Raw genomic sequence first — 22,677 nt, 5'->3', positions numbered from 1 at the left:
CCAGGCTAGTTGCTCAGCATAATGCATCTGAGATTATCCAAGTGCAACTAACTCTGGGCAAGACCGCAATCCAAATTGTAACTTGCTACAGATCCCCCACCATGCCCCAGGAGTCCCACTCCTCATTTCTAGATACACTGGAAAATATTAGGGTACAACCCAACACCCTAATAATGTGTGATTTCAACTACCCCACCATTAACTGGGAAAACTACTCATGGACCAACTCTTTTGCTCAACGTTTTCTGGAATTTATAAATTCCAATGCCTTGGTTCAACTTATCCACACCCCCACCAGGGGCAGCAATATCCTAGACCTGTTCATTACCAACATGGGTGACCGGTGTTCCACACCAAAGGTCAATTCCTCATTGGTCAGATCCAACGACAAGCTAATCACCTTAGACATCCACATCGCGTCCCCACCCCCCATTAGGGAAACTATCATAAAAAAATTCTCTAAAGCCAACTTCACTCTTCTTAAGACAGAAGTGGTAAACTTCACGATACCCATGCAAACGGACTCTAGAGGTACAACTGCTGAAACTTACACAATTGCACTTTATAAGTACTTACACGAGTGCATGGATTGTTCTATCTCTAACAGAACTAAGATGCTATCCTCCAAAAAAATGAAGCCAATCTGGTGGTCCACTGCCATAAACAAACTATACAATAGAAGAAAGAAACTGTTGCAAAAAATAGTAAAATCCCATGACTGGATGAACTCCCTGGTCAGCCTCAGTAAGAAGCTGAGATCCCTCATAAAATCCTCCAAAGTTAGTTATGAAAACAAAATTGCCACTGATTCTAAAGACAACCACAAAGCATTCTATAGCTATGTCAAGAATCTCAATGGCAACACTCAGATCTGCTCTGAGTTACAGCACAATGGCGCTAAATATACAGAACCAACTGATATTGCCAACATCCTGGCAGATAGGTTCAGTGCTAACTTTACCCCCCTCTCACCCCCTAAAGGGCAGTACATCTCTATACTGGAAGAATGCAAAGTTCCTGTAATCACGGCTGCACAGGTAAAAACCACACTCTCCAAAGCCAAGAACACAGCATCCATGAGATCTGACAACATGCCAGGCTGCATTCTACATGAACTACAGAGCGAACTGGCACCCCACCTAAGCACCATGTTCAGTCATAGCCTCACCTCAGGCTTTGTGCCCACTGAATGGCGCACAGTGATGGTTATCCCACTCCACAAAGGGGGAGCCACCATGGACCCCGGGAACTACTGCCCCATTAGCCTGACAAGCCTGGTCTGCAGGGCCATGGAATGAATTATCATGGAACTTATAAACAAAGACATTGGTAATCTTTAAACTCTGGACCCCACCCAGTTCGGGCTTATAAAAGGCATATCATGTCTCCTAAACCTGACAGACTTCATTGAAGCAGTCACCAAAGCCATAGACAAGGGTAAGGTGGTTCACACAGCCTATCTAGATCTTGCCAAGTCTTTCAACATCATCCCCCACTCTGGAATTATAGATAAACTCACTAAACTAGGTATAAATCCCTATGTCACAAGATGGGTTGCCAATTGGCTCACTGATAGAACCCACACTGTGAAAGTAGCAGACTCCAAATCCGACTTCAGACCAGTGACAAGTGGAGTACCACAGGGTTCAGGCCTGGGTCCTCTCCTGTGTGGTATCTACTTCTCTGAAGTACAGGCTAACACAGGAGGTCTTTGGCTAACGAAGTTTGCAGATGACTGCAAACTAGGAGTAATAATCAAAACTCCTAATGATGTGGATATCCTACAAAAGGGCCTCACTAAGAGAGATGCCTGGTGTCAAAGCCATGGCCGCAAGTTCAATGCCAAAAAGTGCATTGTCACCCCCTTTGGTAACAACTCTGTACCCATGAACTACCACATAGACAGTAGTAAACTTAACACTGAAAGTGTAATAAGAGACCTTGGGACACAGGTGGACAGAAGTCTCTTCTTTGATAATCACATTGCCACAGTAGTCAGGAAATCCTTCTACGTGGCACACCTCATCACAAAAGGTTTCTCATCCAGGGAAAAAAAGAGGTCATTTTTACCCTCTACTCATCAGTCATTAGACCCATTATAGAGTACACTGCCCCTTTTGATATGTACCTCACAAGACATCTACAACAACTGGAAAGACAGCAGAAATACCTCACAAAGAGGATTACCGGCTTCAAACAGATGCCCTATGCTGACCGTCTCAAAAATCTCCAGCTTTACTCCGTTGCATATCGCCTACTCAGAGGCGATATCTGCCCAACATACAAAGCTATGTCAAACCCAGAGCTGTTGGACATGCTCCACTTAAAGAAATCCCAATCCCTCTGAGCTACATGCTTTAGGGACCTAAACCTTGTCACCACAATAAACAGAACATGCTGGAGGGATAGATTCCTGTCCCAGAGACTTCCCATACTCTGGAACAAACTACCTGGCTATATCAAACAAAGCTCCTCATTAGCACTCTTCAAGAAAAATCTTAATGATTGGATGGGAGATAGGAAATTCACCCCGGGGATCACTTCTGTGGCTCTGCTCGACAGTGGCACAGGAAAATAATTTTCTTGGGTGGCGAAAGCCAGGGTACCTTCTTGGCTAGGCTTATATAGGGCCTACGGCCAATAGCCTAGCACCTCCCTATGAACCTATGAACCTATGTAATCTTCCTTGCAGAGCCTCCATTTGCATCACCCTCTTCATCCCTTCCATTATTATTTCTATAGTACCTCACAACACATCCTTTTACTAATCTCACATACCTGCTGTCCTTCTCAGCCTTTACATTAAACAGTCTTAAGGATTTAACTCACTTCTTGTAGTCTATTTCCTCTATTCCCTTAATTGTATTAATTGTTCATACCACACCTTCCTTTCCATATATTTTCTTTACCTGGTAAGGAATGACCTCCATATCTGTAAGAAGTGCCTATAAGTGTGGTCTTATCAGGATCTATAAAGAAGTAAAATGACCTATGCATCTCTTAAGTTACTCCTCAATGTATCCCACCATCTGGTTGGCACTGGTTTTTGTTCTGTTGTGTTACTTGTATGATATCTATGTGATGATCTAATCACCTCTGTATCTCTATCCTCTTCCTGCACTCTAATCTGAAATCTCACTCCTTCCAACCAGCATATCTCTCAAGTGTACATCATTACAAGGAACGTTCCTCCTTTTGAGTCTTAAAAATTTCATGCTCCTCACTGTTCCACATTGAAAGGACCTACCACACATTTGGTATAAATTTTGTTTCAACTTATATCCATGGTAAATAAGAGAAAATAATGTTAATTCATCAAAAGAATGTTTAATAGTATAAAATGCCACATTTTAATTACCCTGTGAGCTTCCTAGTTGAAGGTTTTAGCAAGCTGTTTGTCCATTTGTTCCATACTGTGAGAGCCAGTATTTCACATTTCAGAGAAGGAAGCTTAAAAGTTATGCCACATAGTACTAATTCCTCTGAATCTGCATTTTTTTTTATTTTGAACTCCAGTTTCCACCTTTCCAACTGAACAACTGATTTCTCTACAAATTCTGCGGCCACTTTATTCCTCTAGTGCCAGTAACTTCCTCTTAATAGTTTTAATATTTAACTTTTCAGATGGTATTGTTAGTGTTATGACATCATATTGTTTTCAAACACAATAATACACATGTATTGTATGTGGTAATTCTACATAGTGAATCCAGTGTAGTTAGAATAGCAATATCTCTTTTTTAATCAGTCCTAATATGTCCCGTTCCCCTTTGTCACTCAACTGGCACTGTATCCAACTGATTCCCGCCCCGTTTGTCTTGTAGGTGGTTAGCCTGTCTGGTTACTCTATGCAGTTCATTTGGGCAGATCCCATCCATACTATGTTAGTGTCCTGGACATTAACTGCCTGCCTATCTTCAAGATGGGTCCCAATATCACTATTCTAGGTGAAAGTCTGTGAGTCTATAACAGTTGTAGGGACCAAATGTTGCATTGTATTTACTGGATCCCTCCTCAGACCAATTTGTGAAGGGTGAACTTGCATGCAGCATAAGTGTGTGAAGTCCAATGTGTACTGTAACAGTCTGCTACTGAGTGCAAAGTGGTTAAGATGAAAAATCAGCACCTCCAAATCAATGACTATGGTTCTTATGCAAAAAAGTGTAGACTGTCTTTACACATGAGAGGGGACAGCTACCTCAAGTAGATGAACTGAAATATCTCAGTGTCTTGTTCAGGAGTGAAGGAGAGGTGATCAGGGGATTGACCAGTGAATGAACACAGTGATGGCAGTACTGTAGGGGGTTGAACTAAACTATGTTGGAGAAGCAAGAGATGAGCCACAGAACAAAGCTGCCAAATTATTTATTTTTCTGTGATTCCCACCTGCACCTATGGTATTGATCTTTGGTAGTGGCTAAAAGGAAGAGATCATGGCTACAAACAACAGAAATGAGGTTCCTTTGTAAGGTAACTAGATTCACTGTCCTTGACAGACTGGAGTACTTTTCAAGGGATCTTAGGGTAGAACCACTGCTCCTCTGGATTGAGAAGCATCAGTTTCAGGTCCAACATATGTTGGGGACTACTGCTAGGTATAGGGAAATCTGATCTGTTCTGCTCAGCTTCCTGGCACTGCAATCCTCATCAGCCTGGATTATTACAGATACCAAGAGACTGTCAGCTCAATGGAAGGTGAAATATTAGGGCCAACAAATGTATCCCAAATACCACAGCATGGACAAAACAGCAGCAATGAAAGACAAATTCGAGAATTATTGTGAGCCTAGAAGAAGCCTGTCATTCATGTACCATTTGCTTTATAAGTGCACAAGGACCTGCAGAGATAATAAATGCTTATGTTGCTCAGTTGAAGATCTAAGATAAAGTCTGTGAATTTTGTAAGCATAATTCATTAATAAGAGACAGAACAGTCTGTGGTAAAAGAAATAAAACAAGAGACATGCTGTTAAGAGAAACAGAGTTTACCCTATCTTAAGTTATGAATGAATGTCTGTATGTACAACAAATGAAATTTCACAAACACACAGTTAAAATAATTAAATGAGAAAAATGATGTATATAACATAAATGTCATAAAATAAGTACATTAAAAAACAAAAATTAGAAGTGAAGTGAGAATTTGATATGGCAGGGACAAAGATGAGAAAGAGAGTACTGAGGTGCACAAAAAATATGATGAAGTTAAATTCAACTCTCAGGTACTTGATGTATTTATAAGTATGAGAGAAAGAAATGCCCTGATTTAAATCCAAAAAGCAGCAATGAGAATCTGTGTTTTGCAGAAAACTATAGAAACTGTATGATTAATACTACCCAAACCTTGCAAGTCTGTCCCAGATCATGATAACCCAATTGATGGAGCCACCAAAAAAAAAAAAAAACAAAGATCTACTATTCAAGCTGGATACTCATTATGGGGCTAAATTCATAGTCTTTAATCCCACATTCCTAAAAAGAAAGAAGACTTCATTTCCAAGCATTTAACTCATATCTACAATATATCACACATAAATTATATTTTCCATTCATTGTTTAAACAAACGACAGTAATTCCAAAGTTCCATTACCAAAAATTCCCAACACCAAGAACATTAAAAGTTACAGGCCCATATCCAATCTCAACACTATAACCAAAATACTTGAAAAACTTCTCTACAAACAAATCTTAGCACAAATAAATGCATGCAGATGGCTATGTGACTAACAACAAGGTTTCTGTAATACATTCAGTACAGATAGCACTACGCATAGTTACTAATAACATTTATTGCTGCATGGATTATGGTCTTTTTACAGGAGGCTTATTCACAGACATGACCAAAACCTTCAAAACTACTAATCCTAGCTTACTTTTCAACAGACTTGTTAAGGTTAATTTTGGAACAAGTTTTGTGCAATGGTTTAACAGTTATCGGGAGGACAAAAATGTCTAAGTCTGCCATAATAACTCTCCAGTACTCAGACCCTTAATATACGGGAACCACCATGTTCTGTTTTTGGCCCCATACTGTTCTCCCTATTCATGAATCATTTCACTCATGGCCTTCCACAAATATACCTGGTCATTTATGCAGATGATCTCTTCCTCCTAGAGCCCAACCACTCATTAGCCCAATTCCAACAAAATATACAGAAAATAAATCCCTCCTTCTCTGTACCTGGACAAACAATGTTTATAATAAATCCCAGCAAATCTAGCATTGTTATGTTTAGTACAACCTAGAAAATACCCCCATTAATAAAAAAGGATGCTTCTAATAATAGTGTATAGAATATATGTATAAAACTGCTAGTGTTTAACTCTTATGTAACTGTCCACATGTGGAGCTTTTCTCCCTGGGCCTCCGCTTAAAATGGACCTGTGTCCAGTCGGACTATCCCAGTTAACAAATGTAAAATAAAATAAATAAAATATAATATCTACTGTTACCCATCAGAAATATCTTGGCATTCTGGAGGATTCCTCATTGTCTTTCACAAAACAAACAGACTACAAAATGAATAAAGTTCTAACTCAGCTAAAACTCTGCTCAAAGATAGGTTGTATTCTTACCCCCAAAGCTAGAAATCAATGGCCAAAAATGTGTTGATTCCTAAACTTGAATACATTCCCTTGATGTCCATCTACTCTAGTAAAAGACAGAGCAGTGCTAATGCTATGTACAGTTATTTTCAAAACCCTCACACTTGGTCACTGCCTACCATTAAAACACAAGCTATTATTAAAAGAGATAATTATATATATATACTCCTCAGCACTCAAGAAGATGGACTGCTGCTCTTTAGGCTATGCCCTGGATCTGCTATATGGGAAACAGCTTTCACAAAAATTGCTCCAACCACCTGGGATCATCTTCCCCGAGAGGTAAGGTCACAATTCACTCTACAGGACTTTAAGGCAAAACTTAAAGAGCATCTAAAACTGATTCAATGTGTAGCTGGTTCAGAGACATATGTTAGGCTACAGTCCAATTACATTGACTTATCCATCCAGTTTTATAGATCTTGATAAATCCATGGGGTAATTGTATTCGGTCAATGCTGAAATTAAGTATATAACTTACTAATTTATTTGTCCTAACACTGACAGAGACATAGTACTGCATATATATATATATATATTTTAGCCATTATTATGTTGTTTTCAAAAGTAGTATTCCACATGTACTTTGGTCAACTGTCATGGCACTATTATTTTAAGAATTTGTTGTTTACTGCCCCATAGGGGTTGGGGCCATGGCTAAAAAGAGTCATTGTATCAGCCCACCTACCCAGTTATCTAAATGCAAATAAATAATGATATTTAGCATAATTTGTGCAAAAAAGGATTATTTTGCAAATGTGTGTTAAGTGAAAGGTGTGTTCAAAAGAATTTGAATACTGAAAGGGAAAATGAAAATGAACATCACAAGCAACGGTGCAGTGGTGCAGCCGTAGTATTGCTGCCTCAGAGCAACAGGTTCTCCGGTTTGATTCTCGGCTGGGGTGACTTGTGTGTGGAGTCTACATGTCCTCCCTGTGTTCATGTGGGTTTCCTCTGGGTGCTCTGGTTTCCTCCCACATTACAAAGACATACATCTGGAGCATTTCTCCCCAGGCCTCCGCTGAAAATTGGCTTTGTTCCAAGTTGGACTTTCCCGGTTAACAAATGTTAAATAAATAAATAAATAAATAAACAAGTAACTCTGTAAGTGGTATTAAAATAAAAAAGTGTTGAATTAAAGTCTGAAAACACATCAGAAGCTCTGAGATAAGAGCACAAATTATGACTGTTGGCAAGAAATACAGATAACTGCGTAGTGAAATGTTAGCTTCAAACTGGAGTGATATTTAATATGAATATATCTATGAATAATTGGGATTAAAAACACAAAACAGAGAACTAATTTACATTGTTAACATGTTCAGAGCACCAAGTAAAGCCAGAGTGTCTAAACTATTAACATGAATATAACAAAATGAGAAGCACATTTTCCTATTTTAATATATAACAAATAAATATATTCTGCTAATCTTTTGGGGTATCTGCCTTGTGGAAAACTAGAAATGACAAAGCAAATTCACAGCGTGAATGCAGGGAGTAAAAATGTTTAGCAACAGTTACACTGTTACAGAGGCATCTCAGATACAATGGAAAGCACAAGTATCCTGATTTATTTACAGGCTTGGGGAACATGCAATCAGAATATCTTATGCAAATAAACCCTAGTTTTATCCTAGTGATAAAAGTAGGAGTAGCTCTCAGGGGTAGAACCAAAAGGAAATTTAAAAAATGGGAAGCTTAGGTATTATTAAGAATCAACAAAACTGGTGAATAGCATGGTTGCTGTTGCAAAACAGCATGATTCTCATTTGTAATCAAACAGTGTCATTACTGTTGTAAAACAAGGCATGGTTTACAATTATATTCAATATACAGCTAAGCCTACAGACCTCCCGAGAGGTCATTAGTAGCCCTATTCCAAAAAAAAAAAAAAAAAAAGTAAAAGGTCATTAGAAGTCCTGTTCAAAAAAAAACAAAAAAAAAACAAAGTACTGTTATTATGATCCTAAAATCAAAAATCAAGTTTAACATTGAAAGAATTAAGAGGATCTGACAACAGTCTGACAACTAAGAACAATCATTTTCAGCATTTGTATATCCTATAATGAAAAAAAACTTTTTTCTAGCATGCCAGTCCTATTTTTAACAGCCAAAAGAATGTTGTTATTAATCCACAAAATATTAAGAAAGTGATTAAGGCAGAACAGCACCTATTCCATACAATTCTAGATGCATACAATGAAATCTAGTAGATAAAGCCAGATGAAGAAAACCCAAAAGTATATACATTTACTATGCAAATAGGAAGGTACACATTTCTTAGGTTTCTCTTTATTTCTTGTATTTCATGAGCACCAAAGGCATTCTAAATAGCTATTGCAAGTCATCGAAGGCTTGGAAGATAGTCTATGCATAACTGTTCATCAAAAAAAAAACAACAAATACTGAGCCAGGGAAATACTGTTTATTGATCATCTTGAAGGTGATTAATAAATAGTATTTTCCCTGGATCAGTGCTTGTTCCTTTTGTGGTTACATATTATAGTAGCTGGATTTTCATAACTTATTGTCTACGGGTTCAGACACAGGAAAAGCGTGACAGAAGACTAATATAGCTGCTAAACAGAGCAAGACAGCATAATTTTCAAGTAAAATGAGAATAACTGTAAAACTAGAATGACTGCTTTAAAATAAGTGAATCATATTCTTACTTCAGTGAAGCTGAAGCCTGACAGAGAAAGAGAACAAATATGCAAAGCCCAAACCTAGAATGTAAGCAATCATTTATAAAGAATTATATGAATGATTTAATAACTTGCAAAATGTGTACCTAATATGTCTGAGGAACTATGCCTGTACGAAAGCTATCAGGGCAAGATGTAACCTAGAAATGGTGCTATGAATAGGAAAACTGTTTCAAAATGCTCATTAAACCAATTACGTGTCCATCTTTAAAATACTATTACATAAATAAACCAGTGTTGTTGCAAGTAAAGCTAGTCAGAATGGGATAGGGTATGTAATCCTACTACAGAAGAGAGAGATCAGTTAGTTATCTATGGATTAAGAACATTTACAGATGTACAAAAGACATGCTCAGACAGAAAATTAACTGTTAATGATAGTACATGGATGTGACATATTCCATGATCTCTAAAAAACTACTAAAAACCAAAACAACTAAAAACAAAACACTGATTGGTTTCATGCTCTCTGATAATAAGCTCTTAATAAGCAACAAGCCATCCTTAGGCATAATAATCTCTCTCCCCTGGGTTCCATGGGTTCCCATCCCCAAGGACCTCTTCTACACTATATCTTTCTATTTTCTATAATTACCTCTCTCTCTCAAAATTATTAAGACCTCTCAGACAAATCTCACAGAAATTCTATCACAAAGCCACTATCCAAACAGTTAATCTAAAACCCAAGACTGTTTCCTGCAGTAGAAGACTGGTTGTTTGGACCAAGCTGCCCAAAGAAACCCAAAATCTAAAGAAAACATCCCTACTACTTCCATCCTACCCATAAACCTACTTACATACATTTAAAAATCTATTATCTCCCCTGACTCCAATACCAAGCTACAATACTACCTTAGACCAAGCTATAGATTTTGAACATACAAAACCCAAACTAATAACCAAAGTTAATAAGAAATAAAAATCCTATTAAGAATCCATCCCAAACTGACGACTTTTCTGACTCCCATGGCATTGCCTGCTGCATGGCCTCCTCATCCTCTCTTACTCTTCCCCATACTCCTACTAACCTTAAATGTTAAACAAATAGACCTAAATAAATTTTCATGTTGTTATAATATAATTATTGCTTTGCTACTGGCCCTAAATAACCCATCACTGTATTAAGCTACCTAATAACCTTGGTTGGATAGAGCTACCACCAAACAGCAGAACCAACTAACACAGTAGCAAAAATTTTCAATCAACCTGACAGACAACTATTTCTCGCAAGTAAGTAATCCCCCTTCACAAATCTAAATAGTTCGCTGCCATCAAACAGGGTTGTACAAGCCGGTCAACTGTAACTAACAAGGGTGGGTGACTTGTTTGCCAATGCCATATGACTATGTCTGTGATAAAGGCAATGGGGTTGAAACAGGTCTCATATCATTGCAAAGCATAGTCATCATATGAGGCATCTTCTATATTACAGGTGTTCCTTAGTCTGCAAAAGTTATAATGTGTACATGGAATAAATACCAGGCAGATAAGTTGAGCAAAGCATAATTCCAAAATAAGCATGAAGAATTATTAGAAGAATTGAAATTATTGTGGCAGTACCATAATATCACAGTTATCAACGAAATAAGAAAATGTAAAAGAATTCCAGAGATGCACTGACACTAACTTAGAGAAGTAGTTACTAAAGAAATTAAAGGTTGTCCTGTGGGGAAAAATATATCAGTAAGGAAATAATATTCAGTTTTAGTTTTCTTTCAAATGAGAAATAACTTGTTATGAGGGTTTCATGTTCAAAGCTGAGAAAATAATACTCCTCAGTCACCTGGGAAGACATTTTCTTGACAGGCAATATAAATTTCATCTGGAAATAATTAAGCACATAGAAAGAGCAAGAGATGTAATATACTGGCAGGAATGTAAACTCGAATAAAACAAGTTATGCAGAGTTGTGCCATCTGAGATGTATACCATAACATCATTCCAAACAAACTAATGCTGTCATATCCAGAGAAAGAGAAAGGTCATCTGTGGAGTTAAGGGAGCATGGATTAGTTTCAGTATAAGGAAAACACATATCTCATAGCAGTAGATTATTATTCCAAGTCATCATCATCATTATCATCTTCTGAACTGCTTGACCCATTGAGAGTTGGAGTGGTAGCAATACTTGCCTACTGCAGCAACACTTTGCAGCTTGTCCAATGAGATATCAGAAATTCCTGGGAAAGCTGACAGATGTATTCCTCCAATAAGTCTTGGATCTGCCATGGGGCATCCTTCCAGTTGATTGTGTGTAGTATACTTCCTACAGAAGTTGCCCTCATAAGGTTTCCATAGCACTTTAGGTGACCCTGCTCAACACAGAGGGGCTTGTACTCTGAGTTCCTCCAGGATTCCCAGTTTCATCACTGTTTCATGGACAGTGTGTCTAGCTACATTCAAAGGAATATCACTTCTGTATCCACTGTCTTATATATTTCATCACTATCCAAAGCTCCAGACTAGGTATGTGGATAGAGAATGGAGTGAATGATAAATTAAAAATTCAACTCTTGCTTCCCCACAACAGTCCAGTGTGTGTAGTACTAACACTGCTATACCAATCTCCTAGTCACTCCTGATCTCTTCTACCCTTACCTATTGACAGCAACCCACTTATTTTTAGGGAGTAAACAACCTCTGCTTTGGAGGTCCTGATTTTTATCCTTCTTGCTTCACACTCAACAGTTGGCCATGATGAAGGTGAAAAGCTGTATATGAGAAATTGCAGATTATCATAGAACAAAAATACATGAAAATTCAAAGAAAACATGCACCCATAATTTTTTCAACTGTAAATGTAACATGAAAACCGAAAGTGAGAACTGTAACAGTCAAAAGTCACAGAGAGGTTCCTCAGTCATGTCTCCCAGAAAACCTTAGTGCAGCACCAACTGTCACAAAAGGAAGTTTATAAGTCCATAGAAAGCAGTCCTATCAAGTATTCTAGATCTGAAAGATCTTTGAAGTAACCTGACAGATATATGGACAGTTCAAGAGATGATCATGACACTGAGGATGGAAAGATTATTTTACTGAAATGATTACTGCATGCAAACAAATTATCTTGTTTGTGATGTAAGAAACCCGCAACATGTTTAGTGGAGAGTTAAGGTCAGTTTAAATTGGTCAGTGTAATATAATGGGAGCACTTTACTCTGGCGAATAGTTAATAATAGCCTTTGTCAACAGAGAGAAGTGTCTGGGAAATTCATCAAAAGCACTCTTTTTCAAGAGATGTGGTCCCCCTGGTGGAATGGTATGCAGAACTGTAACCTGAATGTAGTCTGGTCATGAGATGTCCTGCTAATAGAGGAAAAATGTCTTGGCCATTCATGATAAAGTGCAGCGGAGCATTGTACAAATCCAGATGCAAAAGAGACTGCGAACCTTGTGGTGGCCCCACTTATGTGGCCAGTACTAGTGCTCGTCTTCACCCTGACCTTGCACAACAATGCCATTGAGTACAGTGATGATGGTGTTTGCAATACACTGCACAGAGATGACACGGTAATGGTGTGTTCCACCACAGACTTCATCAGATCAATCATTATTATATCCCTAGCCTCCATGCCATGCAATGCATCAATAAAGTCTATGTTTCATTAGGTTGCAGTATATTGTACCTGGATGATACTGCAGTACAACTACTGATTGATTCCATTATTCCAAGTGCTGCACCGTATCAGGAGCCATTTGTGGGATGTGACAATGTCAGGCACCCTGCAAGGTTGCAAAATGGTGGATATACCCACTTAAGATGCAGTGTGCATATACGCTGATGCAGATGCAGAGGGAGTTTTGCTGGTGACTGAAGCCAAGGATGGTTGTGAAGATAAGCTCTCAAACTATATAGTCTATTCTTCATGTTTAGGTGTGGGTCAGGCCATGCCATCAGCATGTCTCAAGGCTAAATAAATGATGGGGATATAAAGGGCAAAAAAGGGAATTCAGACAAAGAAAAATGTATTCAAAATGACCTGGAAGCATGCAGTTAAGGTCATTCAACAAACCAAGACAGCTACATAGAAAGAACTGGCTAGTAGAATAAGAAATGGGTACATTTAGGTTATTTATGGTTACTGGAGTTTGCCTATATTTGACTGCTCATAGGTTAATTCACTCATCGGTGTATACTAGGCTAATAACCACTAGGAATTTTCTAAGCCTAGCCATATAACCTAGCCTAATTGCGTCCCATTCTAAGATTCGCACCTAGATTGGTGGGTTATGTTATGGGTTGCTAAAATTTTATGTGGCGGGGTATATTAGTTAGGGAAATGTTTACTGTTGGTCTCTCTCTATAAGAGACATGGGAGCAAGGCTGGGATGAACTTATGATTTCCAATCCAATGTTCAAGATTACATTTAAATAGAGTTAAGGCTGGACTCTGCTTCACATGGATGGGGAACCTATTCCAGAGCATGGGGATCTTTTGAGACACTTATCTGACTCGCCAGCATGGTCTATTTATGTTACAAGCAATGTTTAAATCACTTTATCTAGTGTTTCTGGTGCTGTTCATTTTGCAGATGTGCAAAAGCAACATCAGGGCTGGATCAATGGATGCCTTATATGTTAAGTGCAGATCACCTCTCAACAACCTGTAGGAAACCGAGTATACAGACAGTGCTCTAAGACAATCCATATAGGACAATGTGTTAATACCCTGGATTTTCTTGGTAAGGAGCCTCTTTCAGTGTTCCAACTGTTGCATATGCCTAGTCAAGTACATGCTGAAGGGGGCATTGCATTTAATGATGGATCTGATAACGGCCTAGTACAGTGGCACTATAACTTCTTTGGACCTAGATGCCATACCCTTACTTATAAGTTGAGCAACATATAATGATTTTCTTACCATCTTGGATACATGTTGGTCAAAGGTCAGACTGCTGTCTAAATATGTTCCTAGATCTCTAACTACCATGTTATCCCTTAAGAGTATTTTGACCTGGTGGACATTTTCCTAAAAGGCACCATAATGCTCCGCTTTACACTGAGTTTTGATCTGTAGCTTTCGCACCAGTCATTTGCCTGCATTAAACCCTCTTGCAGGATGTTGGTGTCATAGAGAATTTTATGATAGGTCCTCAGTTTGTAGTCATCTGTGAACTTGGTGAGTGAGAGGCCATTGACATTAGCCTAGTTTTCCGAGAAGTAGATGCTAAACAGGAATGCCTGTCACAGAGCCCTGTGGTACTCCACTGGTGATTTGGTAGAGTTAGTCTCACCATTCCTGACATCCTGGGTCCTGTATGTGAGCCAGCTGGAAATTCAGTGAGTTATGTATGAATTTAAGCCTAGTTTGATGAGTCTGTCCACAATACGTGAGTGGAGTATTGTATTAAACACTTCAGACAGATCTAGGTAGGAGGTAGGCACCATTTTCCTTTCATCCATCGCCTTGATTACATTCTCAAAGAAGTCTACCAGGCTGAGTAGGCATGACCTCCTCTTGATAAAACAAAACTTGGATGGGTCCAGTGTTTACAGGTTGTCAATATCTTTGCTGATCATTTCCATAAAAATTAGTTACATCGTTATCAGCCAGCAGATTTACTATGCCACTCTGCTCAGTGAATGTGATACCATTTACTACCAGTTCAGCTCACTGCTGTGTGTTACCTTTGAGGTTTCAGTCATAGCTGTAGAAGCACTTGTGGTTGTCTTTAGCTTGAGAGGCTATATTATCCTCATAACTGGCACTGTTGGATTTAATTAGTCCTCTTTGTTTCCTGTTTAATTTAATTAGTGAGCTCTTGTCATTCTGATAGTTTCTTTTTTGATTTTGGCCATGATTTTTTTCCTTTTATATACCCTGTTAAGATTAGGAGTCCACTAGTGTGGTTTGTTTTTGGCTTACTTCTGGTAGGTACAGCAGTCTCTGTGCAGTCATTTATATGTTTGTACAGTGTTTCTGTGAATGATTCTGCATAGACTGTTGTGAACTCGGAGTTAGGTGGGGCACTGAATTTTGACTAACTGTCACTTAATAGGATGTCATTTGCTTTAGAATAGTTTGTAACTGTAACAGGTCTTGCTGTGTTTTCCAAGTTGATTTTTTTTTTCAAAAGAGACAATGTTGTGATCTGACCTCACCATTGAGGGAGGACGTGATATGGGGATGGGGGATGGTGGGTTATGGGTGCAACATTCTTTCATATTGGTAAAGACTAGGCCCAGTATGTTTGAACCTCTGTTTGGAGTGAGCACTATCTGATCAAGGACATTTGTGGTAATAAAGTCATAAAAATGTTGTACCTGAAAGTTGGAAGCAATATAAGTTTCCCAGTCTATAAAGTGTTAATTAAAGTCTACCATGAATAAAGTGTTTGGTTGGATGGACAGTAGCTCTAGTAAGTCTAGATAAGAGTTGCAGGATTCTTGTGACATAGATGGTGACATATAGTTTGCTAAGATTGATAAGGGATTCTCCCTTTGGTAATTTGCATGTGGATGAACCCCAAGATATAATCCTGTTTAACCAACCTTGATGAATACTTGTTGCTAATGTAGATCAAGACACCGACAAACGTTAATCCCTGTTTGTGCGGCTAATGGTCGGAATGTGTAGAATGCACTATAGCCTTACACTGCTGGAGTACTTACTGTGGCTTTAAACTGTCTTGGTAATGGCACAGATGTCTGTATTCTCCAGTAGGAGGACAGCTTGTTGGGTGTAGAGTCTGTTGTTAAGGCTCCTAACATTGAGCAGTAACACCTTTAGGTTCATATAACAGTCTCTTACGCGTAATTGTTTGTGATGGCATTTGCTGATATGCTGTAGCTCACCCCACCAGGAGTGATCTGTGTGTCATGAAAATTTATTATTTTACAAGGTCCAGCTATAATACTGGATCAGCTAGTTATACTGGTAATTTATTTATTTATTTATTTATTTATTTTATTTAACATTTGTTTACAAGGAAAGTATGACTTGCAATGAGCCAATTTTCAGCGGAGGCCTGGGGAGCAACGCTCCAGATGCATGTTTTTATAATCCCTCATCCTCCTTGTGAATGTAGGCAGTCATTCACTCTTGCACCAGTGGGTTTTCTCTGTCAGTTTCTCTCAAGATCACTGACTTGTAATTTCACAGATCCATCTACCAGTCCTTCCTTGTGCAGATGGACCCTTCCTTCCACTCTGCAGAGTGGAAGAGAGTTCAGCCTCCCTTTTCTTTTCTACTTGTTACAGTCTTTTATTTCCTTTTTCCCCTTGCTCACCCCTGGCTTACTAATTGGGGCTCTCCTACTTTCCAAAACGTCCTTTTCCTACTCTACTTTGGCTCTTTAGGGTTTTAGGGCTTGAGTTGTGTTCACCAACCCCCTTTTACTCCTAGTTCATTAATCCATTTCTGTATTAAAAAAGTGCATTCTTTTTTTTTTTTGTTTAAAATGTCATTTCAGATGTGTTTTCATTTTTTTACCATACCTTAGGCTTTGTCCAAGATACAACAGAAAAGCTGATGTTTATGTCATCTCTTTATTTGACTTTTTTGGTGTTACGTAATGTATTTTGTCAACAGATTGCAAAAAATATATTCTTCTATTTAATTCTCCATCTGTAATTAGTTAGAAAATATCACAAACTACACCAATCGAGAAATAACTAAATAAATTAAAAAATTGGTATAACATGCTTTCATTAACTTTATGCTGGCCACATAGTCCAGTGACTGCTGCTACAATTTCATTTATATTTACATAGTTTTATTTAATCCCCATTAGATTCCCATCCACACTGAGGGTTTTCTTCAGTTGAATGACCAATTTGTGCCATCTACTCTTCTGGAATACTGGACCTTCTGGTAAAAGTGTTTTTTTTGTGTGTGTGTGTGTGTGTGTGTGTGTGTGTGTGTGTGTGTGTGTGTGTGTGTGTGTGTGTGTGTGTGTGTGTGTGTGTGCATGTGTGTGTTTGTTGGTGAAACACCTCAGCATGAGTACCTTCTTATGATTTTTCAGTATTTACATGTTAGGTATTTTAGGAGGGTCAGTTTCGAACAAGGGATGTCACAAATGGTGCAGCTGTTGGCAGATATCTCAGTGCAATTAGATGCCACATACATAGCTGCATCTTCTTTTTCCACTTCCTTCATATACAGTCATACGTTCTTCAATGTCTGTGAAAACTGAGCCCTTATTGCACTGCGTTAGAGGTAACTAGACAAACATTTACCACATTTAGCATGCTTGTTAAGTACAGCTGAAGCCTGCATTTTGTGGAATGAGGACTACACACTTCATACAATTAAATTATTTGAAAACTAGTTTAATGCCACTTACCTTTTTATATATTCCAGCTGAACTGACAACATTCTCTGCTCCTTCTACAGTTTTGGAAGCAACTGTGTTTGCTCCAACCACGACAGATTCTCCAACTACGTGGGCTTGTTCTTTAGTCTTTTCTGCAACTATACAGGGATAGAAATCATGTGACTTAGCTGCAGGATATCATAACATAGCAGATGGCATTACATATACAATTGAGCTTTATGTTTTGACTTTTTTTGCTTATTATGATTATTGAAACCTATGGTTTTGATACATAGTATTTATATTATTAATGTAATGAACAACAGAAACACAAATGACTGTCTCCATGGCACAGAGGAATGGTGCCCTAACTGTGACTTAGGTCTCAGGATTGATTAGTTCATAGGTTCATAGTAAATACTAGGCTAGCTGTTCTTGTCGGCCATTTTAAACCTAGCCAATTTCTCTTTTAATAGTGAGAATCAAACCTTGTACCTTGTGAGTGTGAGGTAAACACCTTAACCATTATACCAACTCCCAACCTCACAGGCAAACAAGGGCTAATGGAATTAAACTGTGTATCACAAGAACAACCCTGACAAGCTGGATTATTACTTAAACACAATACCTCAATTTAGAATGGTTTAAATCCATCACATTGTTATTTTTAGACAAAATAAATACAATAGAGACAAATCTAAAATATCCAGACACCAAGAAATAGTGGTAATACAATTGTAAAAAATAATTTAGAATGTGAGAATAAACATGAAAGAAATACTTAAACAAAGCATTTTCAGTTCCAAATGGTTCAAAACTATAATTTGTCAGAATTTTTTCATCTCATTTTTTTTTTCTTTTGCTTAACTCAAGTCACAATTCTAATGAAAATAAATACCAGCATTCAAAACATAACTGAGCAAAAGCAGCAGAAATTACCCTCCATGTGTATTTCCTTATATACAAATCCCTTTCTCATAAACCGAATATAGTGTTTTCACAGCCAGGGGTGTAGACTTCAATCAGTCCTATTTCCCTCACTTCTCAAGAGCTCACAGTCTCCCATTCTGCTCCAGCAATATTCGGATACCTACTAGTGTAACCCTCTTCTTCCTGCCCCCCCTCCTTTACTCTCTCGCCCAGTCTTTAAATGTTTGACACTAGTTGTGTTCAAAGTCCTGAGTGTATATCACGCAATCTGGTTTTCTGTTCTCTGTTGTGCAGCCTGCTAAAGCCAGAGTTGGCACAATCAACTATTTATTTATTTATTTATTTATTTATTTAAATTTATTGACCGGGAGTGTTTGACTGGACGTAGGTCCATTTTCAGCGGAGGCCCGGGGAGAAAAGCTCCACAGTAAAATAAACAGACAGTAGTTACATTGGATTACATAGCGATTAACAATTTAACACAGAAATTACTTACAACATATTTACAGATGAAGAACATAGTACATCAGTAGACAACTAGAATCTTTATCTGTGAAGTACATAACAGACATTAACAAATGTTACAATGAGAAATTCCTGCTGTATAATAAGTACTAGGCTTATGAGCATCTGAGCTTGCTATAATCAAGGTAGTTAGTGGAGTGGAAAGAAAGGTAGTGGTTGGATGGGGTGGATGATATTAGAGTGGGAGTTGCAAGGGCATAGCCAGCATGTTTTTAGGTGCACTTTTAGTAAAGCTTTGAAGTGGGTGCATGATGGTATGGAGATAATTGTGGGTGGGAGTGAGTTCCATAATTAAAAAAGAACTACCACTCATCTCTTCTCTCTTATTTATTATTTTTGATTATACAACAACCCCCCCATTAATACTCCAAAACATGCATGCTGATTGGTCAGCGTGCACGTTGTAAATCAGAGTTATAGTAATGGAAAAAGGTCCGGTCGCCCAGACTTTTTCCATTAGTATAACTCTTTTTTTACAACAATGGAGAACGCAAGATCTCTGTTGCTTTTTACACACTGTCTCGCTATGTTAAACGAGTTTAACATACCGAGACAGCTTTAAAAAAAGTAACAGAGATCTTCCTATCTCCGTTGCTTTTTTTAAAGCTGTCTCGCTATGTTAAACTCCTTAAACATAGCAAGACACTTTTTAAAAAGCAACGGAGATCTTGCTTTCTCCATTGCTTTTTTCAAAACTGTCTCGCTATGTTAAATGGGTTTAACATAGCGAGACAGCTTTTAAAAAAGCAACAGAGATTCTCTGTTGCTTTCTTTAAAGCTGTCTCGCTATGTTAAACTCCTTTAACATAGCAAGACAGTTTGTTAAAAAGCAACGGAGATCTTGCTTTCTCCTTTGCTTCCGCCCACAGCTCGAATGTACTGCATAAGCATACGCATGCGCAGTACATCAGGACTGCCACAGAATACCAGACAGCTGCAGAAGGGCAGCAAGGAGGCATTATACAATGCCATTATTTAATAAAAGTAATTATTTTTTTTCTTAAATAATGTCATTGTATAATAGCAATTACCCACTTCTGGGTGTGGGTAATGCTGGATTTACCCACGGTTGTCTTTGTTTGGCCACTCGGGCTTCGCCATCGTGACCAAACCACACCAACCGTGGGTAAATCCAGCATTACCCACACCCAGGCGTGGGTTATTACTATAGTATCAGATGTTTTGGCTTTTGTTAAAAGATGGTGAAGCTTAAGATTCCATCAAAGCTCTCTTTGCAGGGGAATTTGTTTGACATCTAGAAATTGCAGATTTAGAAATTTGATTTGATTCTGACTGTGGGTACAGTGTACTACATTTCTGCATGTTACAGTGAAGGAAGCCCTGAAAGGATATACACGTGAGTTTCAAGAGGAAGAGAGAGAGAGAGAGAGAGAAAGAGAGGGAATATTCCAAGGAAGAGAGATATTTTATAGAGTCACACAAAGAAAATAAACAGAAGTATATATGTAATTTGTTCTTTACAAAGTTCTAGAAGAAAAGTATTTATGGTTACATTAGTGAATGAAAATGATTCGAACACCTGCTTTTTTTATATGTTTCATTATTAAGAGACAGTATCATGCATGACATCAGAATAGTTAGAAAAAAGGTGAACAAAGTGACTGATGCATGTAAAGGTAAGTACAATTATAATTATTTTGTATTAGGTGACAGAACTAAAAGAGGAATTAGAATAGTGTAAAGTTACATGTCAGACAGAAAAGCTGAAAGTTAAAAATGAACAAAAATAAAGAAAAAAATGGGCAGTGAAAGTCATAAGACGTATGGAGAGTGTGAGGAACATGCCTTTAAGAAGGGGTCTATATTATAACATTGAAATCTACAAAGATAGAATTTTATAATATAGAACCCTAAACATCGAAATCTGCAAATATCGAACAGTCAGAATAGCGATTAAAATCGCCATTCCGAGAAACATACAAACAACACAAACACACACAAAAAACAGCAATCCACACACATACACTTAAAATCTTACACCTAAACCTAAACTAAACTTTAGATACACTACTAGCTATCCACTTACCTTAACCCGACCCTAACCCTAAGGTCCGTCACTATCGCACACTCGCCTCACCTACACCCTAACTTACCTAACCCGCTCCCTAACCCTAACCTACACACAACCGCACACTTACCTGACCTGCTCCCTAACCCTAACTCACCTAACCCACCCCCTAACCCTAACCTACACAAAACAGCACACTTACCTGAACCCGACCCGTAACGCTCCAACATACCGAACACTGAAAACAGCGAAGCCTTTCCCTGGGAAAGAATTCTGTGTCCTGCACCTTCGCTGTTTTCAGCGTTCGACAAAACTGGTTCGATATTATAACATTCGAACTTTATAAAATTCAATGCTATAATATAGACCCTTTAAGAAGTACTGCTTTAGGTGTAGTTATAAGCATAATAAAAAATAATTGTCTAGTAATTAATCAGATGTGTAGATGGTATGGAAAGAAAAATAATTTTGCTAAAGTGTGAGAAATGAAAGAAATCAGAAATCAAAAAGGTTTCATGGGATGGAAAGAAGATATGAAAGCAAGTAGTAGGATTTGCACACTGTTAACTGTGCAAGAAAATAATACACAGAATGTAAAATGAAAAATTTAATGAGAAGACTCAACAGGGAAGATCAAAACTGATCATCAGTGTGTGGTGTTTAAACAAGACGAAGGATCAGAGTTTAATGTAATGTTTATTCAAATGTTCAACGCACTCATTCGGAAAAAGAGAATACTGAACCATCTGTTTTTAATGTGTATTACTTATCTAGGTCGGTATGTGGGGGTGGGGCTTACTTGTAAATCTACGAATAAGACATACAAGATTCAGTTCCAGACAGATTTGGTTCATCAGAAACTAAGTGCGATGAAAATAATTCTGAGCATGCATTAACACTGTGATGATTTATTTATAATTAAGAAGATATGTGTGTTGGTCGGTCTGAGATGTTTGCCAATTCATCATATTCAGACAGGTCCTGCAGGTTAGCAGTACAGCAAACTTCAAGAAAAGTTCCAGTAGACCTGAGGAGTAGGAATTATGAGGATGTGAGCAGAAGGGAGTACATGGGCTTGATTAAGAAATATTCTGAGCTTTCTGACTGGATAATTTGCATAGTCAGTACATAGTTACCATCATGGAGATTGATAATATTTATACATGATAAGATTCGCAAGCACTAAATAAAGTTTTTAAAGGGAACACTATTCAGTTCATGCAATCATATATGTCTGGTACAAAGTATTTTTCCTGTCCGTAATTCCAACTGAGGATTCTGGCAAATTAAGCTTGATGGTGTAGTTAACAATTATATTATTTTATGTTTGTATTATTTTTGATGTGTTGGTACGTGTTGTTTTATTAAATACGCATTATAAAAGCAATGGAAGTCACTGGGAGTTCTTTTTTGACAATTTTGCACTCCTTTTTGGATTTATTGGTATACTGAGTGCTTTTCAGTGTTTGAATTATATTATTTTTATTAACCTTCGGAAAGCTACATTTTTCTCAGACTTACATTTGGTATTTTGTCAGTAGCTGATGTATTTCCAAAGACTGCTTCACACACAATGAGGGACTTACTAGTGTGGTGTGACAAATAAACAAGTTTGCAAAAAG

The 22,677-nt window shown here is 37.9% G+C and overlaps 1 protein-coding gene across 1 annotated transcript in view; it reads right to left on the bottom strand.

Annotated features, from left to right (window-relative positions):
- Positions 1-22,677, bottom strand: part of SNCG (synuclein gamma) — a 169,057-nt gene that overhangs the window by 67,220 nt on the left and 79,160 nt on the right. The window contains exon 3 of the mRNA XM_044056502.1: positions 17,602-17,729. Within this exon, the coding sequence (XP_043912437.1) occupies positions 17,602-17,729 (128 nt within the window). The remainder of the gene's footprint in view (positions 1-17,601; positions 17,730-22,677) is intronic.

The sequence above is a fragment of the Protopterus annectens genome, chromosome 14.part0 (assembly GCF_019279795.1).
Source record: "Protopterus annectens isolate FY-2018-M chromosome 14.part0, PAN1.0, whole genome shotgun sequence".
NCBI lineage: Eukaryota > Metazoa > Chordata > Ceratodontiformes > Protopteridae > Protopterus > Protopterus annectens.
The sequence above is the reverse complement of the archived record's forward strand: the minus strand, read 5'-3'. Positions and strand labels throughout refer to the sequence as shown.